This window comes from Pogona vitticeps, chromosome 12 (assembly GCF_051106095.1).
Source record: "Pogona vitticeps strain Pit_001003342236 chromosome 12, PviZW2.1, whole genome shotgun sequence".
In the NCBI taxonomy this organism is placed as follows: Eukaryota; Metazoa; Chordata; class Lepidosauria; order Squamata; family Agamidae; genus Pogona; species Pogona vitticeps.
Window position 1 is genome coordinate 10,567,695 of NC_135794.1, and position 13,091 is coordinate 10,580,785.

General features: G+C 48.4%; 1 protein-coding gene across 1 annotated transcript in view; it reads left to right on the forward strand.

Moving 5' to 3' along the window:
- The window catches only part of LOC140702431 (maestro heat-like repeat-containing protein family member 2B), a 29,660-nt gene that overhangs the window by 779 nt on the left and 15,790 nt on the right, over positions 1-13,091 (forward strand). The window contains exons 3-12 of the mRNA XM_078381054.1: positions 3,868-3,955; positions 6,614-6,721; positions 7,282-7,380; positions 7,889-8,008; positions 8,681-8,733; positions 9,354-9,446; positions 10,431-10,553; positions 11,068-11,172; positions 11,414-11,552; positions 12,127-12,167. Of these exons, the coding sequence (XP_078237180.1) occupies positions 3,868-3,955; positions 6,614-6,721; positions 7,282-7,380; positions 7,889-8,008; positions 8,681-8,733; positions 9,354-9,446; positions 10,431-10,553; positions 11,068-11,172; positions 11,414-11,552; positions 12,127-12,167 (969 nt within the window). The remainder of the gene's footprint in view (positions 1-3,867; positions 3,956-6,613; positions 6,722-7,281; positions 7,381-7,888; positions 8,009-8,680; positions 8,734-9,353; positions 9,447-10,430; positions 10,554-11,067; positions 11,173-11,413; positions 11,553-12,126; positions 12,168-13,091) is intronic.

The window sequence follows — 13,091 nt, forward strand, 5'->3', positions numbered from 1 at the left end:
TTTTTCATACAATCATACAGTGGTGCCTCGCATAGCGATTGCTCTGTTTAGCGATGAAATCGCTTTGCAACACATTTTTTGCAGTTGCAAAAGAGATTGCTTTGCGATGTTCCCTATGGGGGAATTTCACTTTGTGATGATCGGTTCCCTGCTTCAGGCACCGATCATCGCAAAGCGGTGATTTTTTAACAGCTGATTGGCGGTTTCAAAATCGCCGCTGGGTAAACAAAATGGCCGCCCACCAAAAATGGCCGCGCTATGGAGGACCTTCACTGAACGGTGAGTTTTAAGCCCATAGGAATGCATTAATCGCATTTTAATGCGTTTCCATGGGCTTTTTAATATCGCATAGAGACGTTTTCGTTTTGCAGCGATTTCGCTGGAACGAATTAACGTCGCAATGCGAGGCACCACTGTATCCAATATGTAGCCTGCCTACATAAACCATATTTCCCTACTAAGATATTTAAACCATATTATATTCTAAAATGGAGAATATAATATGGTTTAAATATCTTAATAGGGCAATATGGTTTATGTAGTCAGACTATTTATTTATTTATTTATTTATTTATTTATTTATTTATTTATTTATTTATTTATTTGATTTTTACCCCGCCCCTCTAGACCATGTCTACTCAGGGCGGCTTACAAAATAAAACAAAACAGTATAAAAATATATAAAATCATAAAATTACAAATTTCAATTTAAAACAATTAATTTAAAGAGAGGATTACCAAGATGGAATAGCAAAGAAAAAAGGAGAGAGAAAGACTTAATTGACTGGAGGGAAGGATATGATTGTATGGAAAACACCTTCCTGCATATATGTTTTTGTTTGTTTTGTATGTCTGTTTGTGATGTAATAAAAGTTTTTTAATATGTCTATGTGTATATATAATATGGTTTAAATATCTTAATAGGGCAATATGGTTTATGTAGTCAGACTATATATTGAATATAATTGTATGGAAAACACCTTCCCGCATATATGTTTTTGTTTGTTTTGTATGTCTGTTTGTGATGTAATAAAAGTTTTTTAATATATCTGTGTGTATATATAATATGGTTTAAATATCTTAATAGGGCAATATTGTTTATGTAGTCAGACTATATATTGAATATGATTGTATGGAAAACACCTTCCCGCATATATGTCTTTGTTTGTTTTATATGTCTGTTTGTGATGTAATAAAAGTTTTTAATATGTGTGTGTGTGTGTATAATATAGTTTAAATATCTTAGTAGGGCAATATGGTTTATGTAGTCAGACTATATACTGGATATGATTGTATGGAAAACATCTTCCCGCATATAGGTTTTTGTTTGTTTTGTATGTCTGTTTGTGATGTAATAAAAGTTTTTTAATGTGTGTGTGTGTGTGTGTGTGTGTGTGTGTATGTATGTGTGTATGTGTATGTATATTTTGTATCAATGCTTCAACTATTAAGTTTAGTAAAAACCTTCCTGATTTATAATAATTAACATACATACATTATCTGAAGTATCTTACACCTATATTTATCTTTCACTAAGCATTTTCTATTATTATATTTAACATGAAACACTTCAAGTTTAAGAATTATATATGCTTATCTATTACCTATATAGATGAAAGTCTATATAGTTTTGAAGATTGTTCTTCCTGACGTTTCGCCAGACTCTGTGGCTGGCATCTTCAGAGGACTGGAGTAGGAACTCAGTCCATGCTCTGTTGCTGTTTGCTGGATAGTTGAGCATTTATAGCTGTGGGAACAGCTTTTTGTCCTATTCAGGAGATAGGTTGATGATGGTGATCAGCGTGTTTTTGTTGTGGATGTATTGTTATGATAAGAGGGAGAGATTATCTGTCACTGTGATTGATGGGTATCTTTAGCTGGTCTTTTTTTGTGCAATGATCCCTGGCTTTCGTGGCTGGATAGAGTTGGTTGACCTTTTTGCATGCTGTATTTTCCAGTGCTGGGAGCCAGGCCTTATTAAGTTTTATAGACTTTCCTCTTCTTTGTTGAAGCTCTGCTAGTGCTTATGGATTTCAGTGGCTTCCCTGTGCAGTCTAACATAATGCTTGCTGGTGTTGTCCAGTAGTCCAGTGTTTTGAAATAGAATTTCACGCCCGGCTTGTTTTAGGGAATGTTCAGCTACTGCTGATTTTTCCGGTTGCTGTAGTTTGCAGTGTCTCTCATGCTGTTTGAGTCTGGTGTGAAAGCTGCGTTTTGTGGTTCCAATATACAGTGGTGCCTCGCATTACGACATTAATTCATTCCAGTAAAATCGCTGTAGAACGAAAATGTCGTTAAGCGAAAATAAAAAAGCCATTGAAACACATTAAAACCTGGTTAATGCGTTCCAATCGGCTAAGAACTCACCGTCCAGCGCAGATCCTCCATAGAGGTGGCCATTTTTGGGTGCCTGTGCAGCGAAAAATGGCTCCTAAACACAGCAGGGAGCCATTCTGAGCATCAGACGGCCATTTTGAAAACCCGACGATCAGCTGATCGTTGGGAAGCGGAAATCAGTTCCCAAAACAGGGAACCGATCATCACGCAGCGAAATTCCCACATTAAAATGTTGTTTTGCGATCGCTGTTGTGATCGCAAAAACCTCGTCATAATGCGGATTTGTCGTTAAACGGAGCGCCTGTCTTGCGATGCACCACTGTATACCTGTCCACAACTGCAAGGTATCCGGTATACTCCTGCAGTGGTGAGGGGCTTCCTTTTGTCCTTTGTTGACTGTAATATTTGTGGTGGGTCTAAATATTGTTTGTAGGCTGTGTTTTTTCAAAAGTTTCCCCATGCGGTCCATTACCCCTTTGATGTAAGGCAGAAATACTTTATTTGTGGGTGCCTGTTTTTCCTCTTCAGTTTGGTGTTGTTTTCTTGGTTTCATTCTTGGAATAGCCATTTGCCTGTAGGGCCCAATTCAGATGGTTGAGTTCGGTGCTGAGAAATGGAGCTGCACAGTTCCCATTTGCACGGTCTACCAGAGTTTTGATTATGCCTCTTTTTTGTCGTGGGTGGTGGTTGGAGTTTTTGTGTAGGTACCGGTCTGTGTGGGTGGGTTTTCTGTAGACCTTGTGTCCCAATAGGAGGCCAGTTTTGCGTATGACCACGACATCTAAGAAAGGGAGCTGGCCCTCTGTTTCTTTTTCCATGGTGAATTGTATAATTGGGTGGATGCTGTTAAGATGGTTTCGAAATTCTTCCAGTTTTTCTTCACCGTGGTTCCAAATTGCGAAGGTGTCATCCATGTATTGGAACCAGACTGTGGGTGTGAAGGGTGCCGAAGCCAGGGCCTGTTTTTTGAAATGTTCCGTGTACGGTCAACCCTCAACTTCTGAACGTCCCTAGATACGGATTTTTCGATTTACGAACAGCTCCGTTGGCAAAAATTGGCATCGACGTGCGAACAGAGCTCGACGTAGGAACAAGGTCAAGGCTGTGTTCGCAAGTCAATGCCTTTTTTTTTTTTTTTTTTTTTGCTAACGGAGCCGTTTGTAAATGGCTCCCTGCAAAAAGGCAGGGAGAAAGGGCTGGAACTTCGAATTTCCTGCCCTTTCTCCCTGCCATTTTGCCTTCAGAGCTCTCACACGGCTTTCTCCGATGTCGGGGGGAAGCCCTTTGAGAGTTCTGAAGCTGCCGATCGCAGCGGCGGGTACCACGAGGGAGGTATCCCAGGGCTTGCCTGCCACCATGGGAGACCTCCCTGGGGGTCCCTGCCACCACGATCTGCGCCTTCAGGGCTCTCAAAGGGCTTCCTCCGATGTTGGGCCGAAAGCCCTTTGAGAGCTCCGAAGGCAAAAATGCATGGAGAAAGGGCTGGAAATTCGAATTTCCAGCCCTTTCTCCCTGCCTTTTTGCCTTCAGAGCTCTCACACGGCTTTCTCCGATGTCGGGGGGAAGCCCTTTGAGAGTTCCGAAGCTGCCGATCGCAGCGGCGGGTACCACGAGGGAGGTATCCCAGGGCTTGCCTGCCACCATGGGAGACCTCCCTGGGGGTCCCTGCCACCACGATCTGCGCCTTCAGGGCTCTCAAAGGGCTTCCTCCGATGTTGGGCCGAAAGCCCTTTGAGAGCTCCGAAGGCAAAAATGCATGGAGAAAGGGCTGGAAGTTCGAATTTCCAGCCCTTTCTCCCTGCCTTTTTGCAGGGAGCCATTTACGAACAGCCCCATAGGCAAAAAAATTTTGGAAACAGAGCCTTGACCTTGTTCTCAAAGGGCTTTCCCCCCGAGATCGGAGGAAGCCCTTTGAGACCTCCGAAGCCAAAAAGGCAGGGAGAAAGGCCTGGAAATTCAATTTTCCAGCCCTTTCCCCCTGCTTTTTTGGCTTTTGAAATGCTGGAATGGATTAATTCCGTTCCCATGCATTTCAATGGGAAATGGTACTTCGAGTTACGAACTTTTTGACGTACGAATGTCGTTCCAATACGGATTAAGTTTGTAAGTCGAGGTACCACTGTAGAAGTTTGCTATAACTGGGCTGAGGGGGCTCCCCATGGCCACTTCATCTGTCTGTTCATAGAACTTGTTATCCTACTGAAAGTAGGTGGTTGTTAGGCAGTGTTGGAAAAGGGCCTTGATGTCTTCTGGAAAGATCTGCTGGAGGAGTGTCAGTACCTTGCATGGGTGGGGAAATTATTTAGATTTAACTGGGGTGTGGGGTGAGTTGGCTTGTATATTAGACTCTGGCTATGGTGGAATTTCTATGTTGTACTCAGCTGGGGGGTCTGTCTTTTTTTCTTGGGGGTGGGGCTATAGCTTATATTGCTTGTTGTGTTAGAGTTGCCTCGGGTTGGGTGTCCTGTTACTCGAAAATACAGGGTAGGGGTCGTTTGCAATGAATGTTTAACAAAATGTTTGTTGTTCTCGGTATTTTTGGTGAAATTGATGGTTTTTTAGACGTTTTATGTCATATGAGCATTTAAAGATTGTAATACATGGGATATCTAGCAGAATACACACCTTGATAATATGGACTAGGTGCACTGTAATGGTTGGGCACTTGAAATGTACAGAGAGTTGAAAATAGATAACAAATGCAGTGGTCCCTCGCTTAGCAATTGCTCAATTTAACGATGAAATTGCTTAGCGATGACTTTTTCTGAGCCTTTTTGCGCTTTGTTTAACGATGGTCCCTATGGGCGATTTTCGCTTAGCGACGGTTGGGACCATGCTTCGCATAACGATTAAATTTTGGGTCACCTGTTTAGCATAACGATGGTTTAAACAGCCTCATGTTTGCTGTTTTCAAAATGTTTTTTAGTTAAAGTTTACTGTTTAAAATGTTTCAAACAATAAAGTGCACTTAATAAGCCCTTTGTTAACCAAATTTGACTTTGTTCTGACTCTTTTTTAATTTGTTGTTGTCCCCCCCCCCATTGAGATGCATTGAACAGGTTTCAATGCATTTCAATTGGGGAACCGCGTTTCACTTAGCGATGTTTCCTATGGCGATTTTCACTTAAGGATGGCAATTCGTTCCCATTGGAACGGATTATCCGGTTTTCAATGCATTTCAATGGGAAACTGTGTTTCGCTTAGCGATGTTTTCGGTTAGCAACAAATTTTTAGGAATGAATTAACATCACTAAGCGAGGCACCACTGTACTAAATGCCGAAGGGGCCAAGGAATGTGGGGTCATGGGTGAGATGTAGCATACTCATCAACCATGGGTGGTCTTGGAAGGATAAGAGTGGGTGGAGTTGGACATAATGTGCCTGACTTAACAACCACAGGTCTTGGAAAATACAGTTGTGATGCAACCTCGATATAAGAGCCTGAAGCTGGACATGATAAACCTTTCATGCAAGGATTGCTGATCTCTCGGGAGGGGTACAATATAGAATATTTGATGGTAGGGCAAGGATTATGTAAGATTAAGCAGGTATTTGCATGCTTGTTATCCATGGGGTGGGCAATTTACTGTACTTTATGTAGTGACATGTAATTAGTATGATTAAGAGCATTATGTCTATGATGATATGCATGGGGCAAAAACATCTATGCACGATATACATGGGGCATAAGATTACATTATTTGAGGACTAATAATGGGGATTATACATATATGTATGCGTGCTTTTTTACTCTTTCAGCAATGGGGGTGGGGGGGCACCGGACGATAGGAAACGGATGAGGGCAAGCCTGGGGAACAGATTTATTTTGGTGCTTACCAGTAATATTTAGTCAGTGGTGTAAGACAAAAGATAGTTTAGTTAAAATATTGGCTTTGGGGGGCAGGGTTGGGTTTGGTCGCTGTCGGCCGGAAGGATTGTGCACGCTGGGCCATTTGACCAGCACTTCTAGCCAGGGTCAGATCATGGAATCAATCCAGAGTTTAGGAAAGTTAGTATCTTTTTCTGAAGATGATGGTTCTGAGAAACCCCCAGCCGCCCTCGTTACCAGCCTGGCTGGATGGGAGATTCTGGCCACGGACAGCCAAAACTTTCCTGACCTCTGGATTCATTGGTTCCCCGAAAGCCCGTCCCCCATTTCAAGTTTGCAAGGGGATAAAGAAGGGAGTAATGATGCCTCAACCTGATCTGCTTGTTTAGGGAGCTCCGGAGGACCGCAGCAAGAGAGCCAGCGACCTCCTTCTGTCTTTGGCCAAAGGCCACTTCCATGAGGTCATGGGATACCTCCAGAACATCTTAAAGGAGGTGGACACGCCGCCCCACCCCATGCTGCTGAAGACCCTGGAGAACTTCAGCTCTCACTACGGTCTGCACCTCTCGAGTTTTTCTTCCATGGTTGTGGGTTTTGATGTCCTCCTTTCCCAGATGGCTTGCGGGGAGGGGGATTGGGGGAGGACTAGTGAACTGAAGAAGCTGGACCAAAGGTGCCAAATTCATGAGACCTCCATTAAAATTAGAAGTGGGAAGGGACCCCCTTTTCCCCAACTGCACAATGTCCGACTAATTGCAGGAAAGCCCACCCTTTCCCTAGTGTTCCTTGTTTGTTCTTGAATCCCTGGTAGAGGGTGGTGTCTTTTCTGCCGGACCCCCTCGCCTTGCTGTTTTCCCTGCTTCTACCTTGGGTCTCAAAAAAGACTCGCCCAAGCTTGCCCCGGAGTGATGTTGACACTGAGCTGTAGCAGAAAGCGGCTACAGCGTGATCCTCCTCCTCCTCAGAATGCCCGTTGCCTTCCCTCGAAGGAGTGTTTGGGTTGTGCCTCTTAAGCTTCCTGCTGGGCTTCACTACCCTGTTTGATTTCTTCCCCATCACATCTTGATGGAAATGAATGAGTAGATCATGGTGTGGGTCTTTTTCTCCTTTTGCAGCTCTCCGGACCGTGCCCTACATCATTACCAGCTTCCTTTACCTTCAGGTCATCCTGATCCTTGACCTGGGAAGCCGAGAGAAGGTGGCCATCTGTTCTGGTGAGTGGGAAAGCGGATCTCTTCCTCGGGAGTTGGCCTAAGAGTCCTCCCCATTCCTATCCGTCTGACGGCCTTTCTAGACGGAGCCCCTCTTCTCCTTAAAGTACAGACTTCTGTGCCGAGGTCATTGGCATATTCCCCACCATCCCATCTTCCCGTCTTCTTCCCGTCTTGCGTTTCCCGGTGACTTTCCTGAGACTTGCTCCAGCTTTTGAAGAGACAAACGGCTTTCTTCAAGGGCAGAGAAATGGATTGTTCAGTTTAACCCCAAGTGTTAGAAGGGGAGGAGACCAAAAGCAACACACGAGGTGCAAGGGGCAAGTAGAGCAGGTCGAGCGAGGCTTCTGCAAAAGAAAGCCAAGCGGGTTTGGGAAAGGAGCAATGGGGAAGGATCCGGTCCATTTCCCCTAAGGGTCAGACCCTGTCCGCCTGCTAGAAGCTCCATGTCTCTGACCCCAGGGAAGGTCCTCAGGGGTCAGGCTTTCACCTTCGTCCTCTTCTTTCACAGCTGTGGAGAAAATGTGCCTCTCCGTCGCCCACTATTATAAGAACTGGAGGCAGTGCCACTATCCTCGGGAGGCGGAGTCCAGCTTTTGCCGTCCCCTCCTGTCCATCTACCAGCGGCTGAGTGGATACTGGCAGCAGGAGGAGGACAGAAATGTAAGCAAACTCATTTTTATTTCAATTTGGGTGAGTTTCCGGTTGTATCAGGTAGAAGTAGTTGTGCCAGCCTGGGAGAGGGGAGTCTTTTTTCGGTCATGCTGCTCCCTGCACAGGAAGAGGCTTGTGTCTCTTACACGAAAGGGCTTCCCTTGCCTTGGCTCTGGTCAGGAAGGGCCAACGAAGGGGGAGCAGCGCCTTCCCTCTGACTCAAAGCCAATCGGGAGGGAAGGCGAGACGTAGTGCCCTCACTCGGAATAGTTGCTGGGGAAGGAGCTGCAATGCAAAGATTGCTCTTCCATTGGGCGGAGGGGGGGCAACATTGATTCTCCCCTCCCAGTGATGCCTTGCAAAAAAAGAATGAAAAAGATACACAGCCCCTCTTTTGCTCCTGTGTTGGTCCTCGTGAAGCGTCTGGATGATCGGCTGCTTTGCCCGGTGACTGCACAGCTGGGAAGAATCCTGTCTGTCCAGAGTGCCGGGATCTTACGGTCAGCATTGATTTCATCTCTGACGAAGGCCAGCCAAGCTTGTCCTGGCTTGAGATGAGATTCCTTCTCCTCTGGGGATGGATCCGTTTCCCTGAATTGATTGAGGGACCGAACCCTAAGGAGGTTCTTTGCATTTCTCTCTCTTGCAGGTGAGCGAGGCGGCTTTGAAGGCTCGGTGGCCAATGTTGGCCGTTCTCGTTCGGTACCAGACACAGCAGGATGAAATTTTAAGGAAGTTCCCAGATGTCATCAAGGAGAGCAGGATGGTGGATGCTCCCCTCATGGCCAAAGTAAATGGATAGTCATGGGAGAGGCGGGAATACATTCTTTGGAGACGGGCGCGCTCAGGAGGATGATGGCAGAGAGGTGCTCGCCAGGGTCTCCCTGCTTGGGCTTGTCCTGGATCACCAAAGCCAGGCCATCCCTTAAGCTGCCAGAGGCAGCCCTACAGAGGAGAGTGGAGACGCCGGGATTTTTGGGGGTTGAGGGGGCAGTGAAACGGCTCCAGACCTAGGAAGACATTTACAGGCCCTGAGCGCAAGGGTTGCGCACGGGGCACCATAAAGAGCACCACTGTTGCTGGGTGGGAAAGTCAAAAGATGGTAGTCCAACCCCCCCCTCCTGAAAGCCTTTCTGAGCTCTGGGAGAACAGGAAGGGCCCCCTCGCAGGCTTCTCCAGGGCCTTGACCACTGTCCTGCCCAGGAAGCGGTCCTGCTGCTCTTCAGCCCTGGGGGCTCAATTTGCATGGCTGAGAAAAGGCACACCACCAAACAGACACTGACTTCTCTCTCCCCCCCCCACCACCCGTGTTTTCTTTTTAGGGACTTTATCTGTTCCTGGAGGGCTGCGTGGACTGTCATCCCCCAAACCTCAAGAAGGTCTTCCGGACTCTTGAAAAGTCCACGTTCAGCAAGGTAAGTTAGAGAAGGCTCTGATGGCGATCCCTCCCACCCAAAACGGAAGCCCCCGTTGGTTGCTCTCCACGTGCCCGGGGGGGCGCTAGAAAGATATCATAAGAGTGGCATCACTAGGCTACACTGCCCAGAATCCTCCAGCTGACACAGGGATGTGGAACAGTTTTCACCCCATCCCAGAGCAGCCTGAAAATCATCCCACTCCCCAAGAGCTTTGCTGCTCTCCCTTCTGGTGATCTGGAGATCTCTCCAGCCTCTTTCACGTCATGGAGAGGAAGGGTGGATCCCATCGCCACAAGGAGAACGTCATGAGCTGAGATGAAGACGAGGGCATAGAGACGTGGGTGCAAGGCAGAAAGGTCTTTCTGGCTTTCCAAGCCAGGAGTAAAAGGAAAGTCTTGCAACCCGACACAGACAAAGGGTGAGGCCCAAACATTGAGGGGATTCAGAGGAAACCATGCAGTCCGGATGGAAAGTGGTTTCCATGCCCAACCAAAAAGAAATGTACTCTTTTTGGACTATAGTAAAAAAGACCATTCTGGCTGTGTGATGTTAGCTCTATAATCCACAAGAAAGAGGAGGAGGAGGAGGAGGGAGGGAGGAAGGGAGGAAAAAGAAAAGCATACCAAAAAATAATAATAATAATAATTGTCCAAACTCTGGCAATAACGAATCCCTGCCGGGGCCCCAGTGAAATTGCCAGGGAGTCCAAACAGGAGCCACAGCCAGGAGACATCTGCACGACCTGAATCTGCTCAACAGAGAGAGTAAAGGCCAAGAGAAGGAGATTCCAGTCCTCAGAAACATTCCCTGGCAGGAAGCAGGCTCTGGTCTTGCAGAAGGAATGGCCGGCGGGACCAGCAGCTCTCCTCCCAAGGCGCTTTTAGGGGCTTCCAGATCCCGCCTCAAATGGGGTTTCTTCAGCACGGGAGGCAGGCTCGGGGAGGCAACCGACGAGATGACTTTCCTCCCTTTTTTTGCCAGGCGAGGGAAGCGACCCTGTTCTTCCTGAAGGAGCTCCTGAACTCCCCGAAGGTCGAGGGATGTCTGGAATGGGAGATGGTCACCTACCTCTTCCGTCAGGTCGCCGTTCGTACCAGTCAAGGGGTAAGTCAGCGCGAAAGAGCCCCGAGAGATCCTTCCTCTGGCAGGGACGAGGCGACTCGGGGACCCCTTCCAAGCCCATCGGGAGGCCTCTCTGGGCCTGCCTGTCTCGTGAGCGCCTGCCTCCTGCCATTCCAAAAGACGTTTCCCAAGCTCTGGGCTCTAGTAGGCGTCCCATCATACCTCCATCATCAAGAGTGCACTGGTTGGAAACGTTGTGCAGGGGTGGGTGTGCAGTCGAGCCCCTCTCGGAATCGGCTGGGTGGGGAAGAGGCCCTCCCATCTGTGTGTGTGTGTGTCCGAGTCCCTCCTTTTCGTTCCAGCCTTGGCTGGGTTGCACCTTGGCACAGGGGCACCTCCTCCAGGTGCTGCCACCACCGTCTGGCTCAAACGCTTCCGAGGTGCGCAAGCTTTGTGCTTGTGTCACTCCCCGTGGGTGAAGGGGCGCTTTTTGGGAGACGGTTCTGGTTTCCTGACCTGGTTGTTTCTGTGGTTCTTGTGTGTCTGTGTACGGCAGGTCAGAGACAGTGCCAGAGGCCTGATGCCAAGGGAAGCCGATGTCCAGGACTTGTCCATCGAGGTCCTGGAGCACGTCAACACTTCGGCCACCGGGATGTTTAAAGTGAGTGGCTTGGGTGCATTTGCTCTTCAGAAGACCAGAGGAGTTTCACCCCTCTTCCTACTCGGGGTGAGGTCAGGCGGGGAGAGAGCTGGCGTTTTAGCCCGGGGGGCGTTTTATTTCCCAACAGTCCTACGACACTCGGGGAAGAGAACGCCAGCCTGGCCCCAATCTGTGATGCCGAGCTTCTCCAGACCGAGGATGGGCTCTGATTCTCTGACGGTCCCCTCTCTCCTCTTGGCAGGCTCTGTGGCCGAAGCTCTTATCCTTCTTGCTTCCTCCGGAATACACGCCAGCACTGACCCCGCTCTGCAGATGCCTTAAGGAGTTGGCCGTCCTTCGGCCGGAAGGATCCCTCCTCTTCCTGGGATCCTGCAGAGGAGGTCAGTTGGTCAGTGGGTTGGTTGGGTAGCAAAGGCAGTCCCCTGGGCTTGAACTGTGCATGGCTGGGTGGGATTGGCACTCACCTCTCTTCCCATGGGAAGGAATGGATCCCTCTCTCCTTTGGAGAGGTCATGCCTCGCTGAAGAGGTCTCGGGTGGGTGGGTAGCCTTCCAGGGGCCAATGTCAGACATATGTCCCAGGAAAACCCAGGCCAGAGCACCCCCAGAGGGGCCAGAGATCAATGTGATAAGATGCAAGGCAGGGCCTCTGGGCTTGAAGGAGGCTCGCCGTTCCTTGAGCCCGGAGGGAAGGGGAATCCTCCTATTTCTCAGTGAGAGCTCGGGCCAAGGGGAGTCCGGGGCGTTCCAGAAAGGAGCAGGCCCACCTCCGCCCCCCCCAGACCTCCATGTCCTTTTGTGGCTTTCCGAAGGAGCCCGGTCCGTTGCTGGAAGGATCCTAGTGACTAGACCTGGGAAGGAGATGAGGAACAGCGGGAAACCTTTCCATGATTCCAGGGGTTGCATCACTAACGTCCTCCCCCCCCCCCCTCGACCCCTGTTCTTCTCCTTTTAGTAAAGCTCCCAAGTCCGCAAGAAGTCTTCGGACGGCTTCTGGTGAGCAATGCTTAGAAAAAGCATCTACGTTTTTGTCTTGGGGGGGTGGGTGGGAGGAGAGTATGGAGGTGAAAGGTCCTCTCAGTTCCTTGACCTCCCATTTCCCAGAGTGTGTGGTGGCTTCTCGATGCAGGGATTCCAAAAGAGAGGTATTGCAGAAACTTCTTCGGCCCAGTACGCTGGCTGGGGAGCTGAGTGGGAGACCCTTCTGGCCATCCCGTAGCAAAGTGCTCCCCCTCCCCCCCTTTGAAAGGAGATGTCGTTGCCTTCTTCATTGCAGAAAATTAGTAAAAGGAGGGCTAACGAGAAATGTAGGAAGAAAGGAACTCCCTGAAGGATCGGAAAGTTCCTTGAGCTGCAATATTGTTAGCTGGCTTCATGACAACCCAGGGAGAGGCAAAATGCAGCCCTCAGCCCTGCTGGGGCCAACCAGCTGCCCCGCTTGTGTAAAAAACTGAAAACGCAACAACCGAAGGGGCCACGAGAGGGAACTAGAGAAGACGTCCCGGTCTTGTTCTGGTCTCTCAGTGAGGAAACCACCCACTTTGCTTTTTTGGGGGGCAGTTTTCTGTGGGATGGTGTCATCTAGTGGAAGGGCTCTCCCGTCCAAATCCAGCGGAGAGACCCAGAATCCTAAGGAAAGCATCAGTTAGGATAGTGCCTGCGTAATGCTAGGCACTACTCTGGGCGGTTTATGTTAAAAAAAATAATTAAGGACAATAAATAGAACATCATCTAAAAGCAACGCATCTCATATAAAGCAAGGAAATCAAAACCATCCGTACCTCAGCTCATAAATCAGACTAACCAGGTGATGGCACGAAGGGTGGCCTCGTTGCCACCAGAGCCTGACGAGAGGATGCCCTCCGAGGCTTCAGGGAGCAGCCTTGCTTTGAGCATCCTCTTCAAGGCCGGGATGTTGCC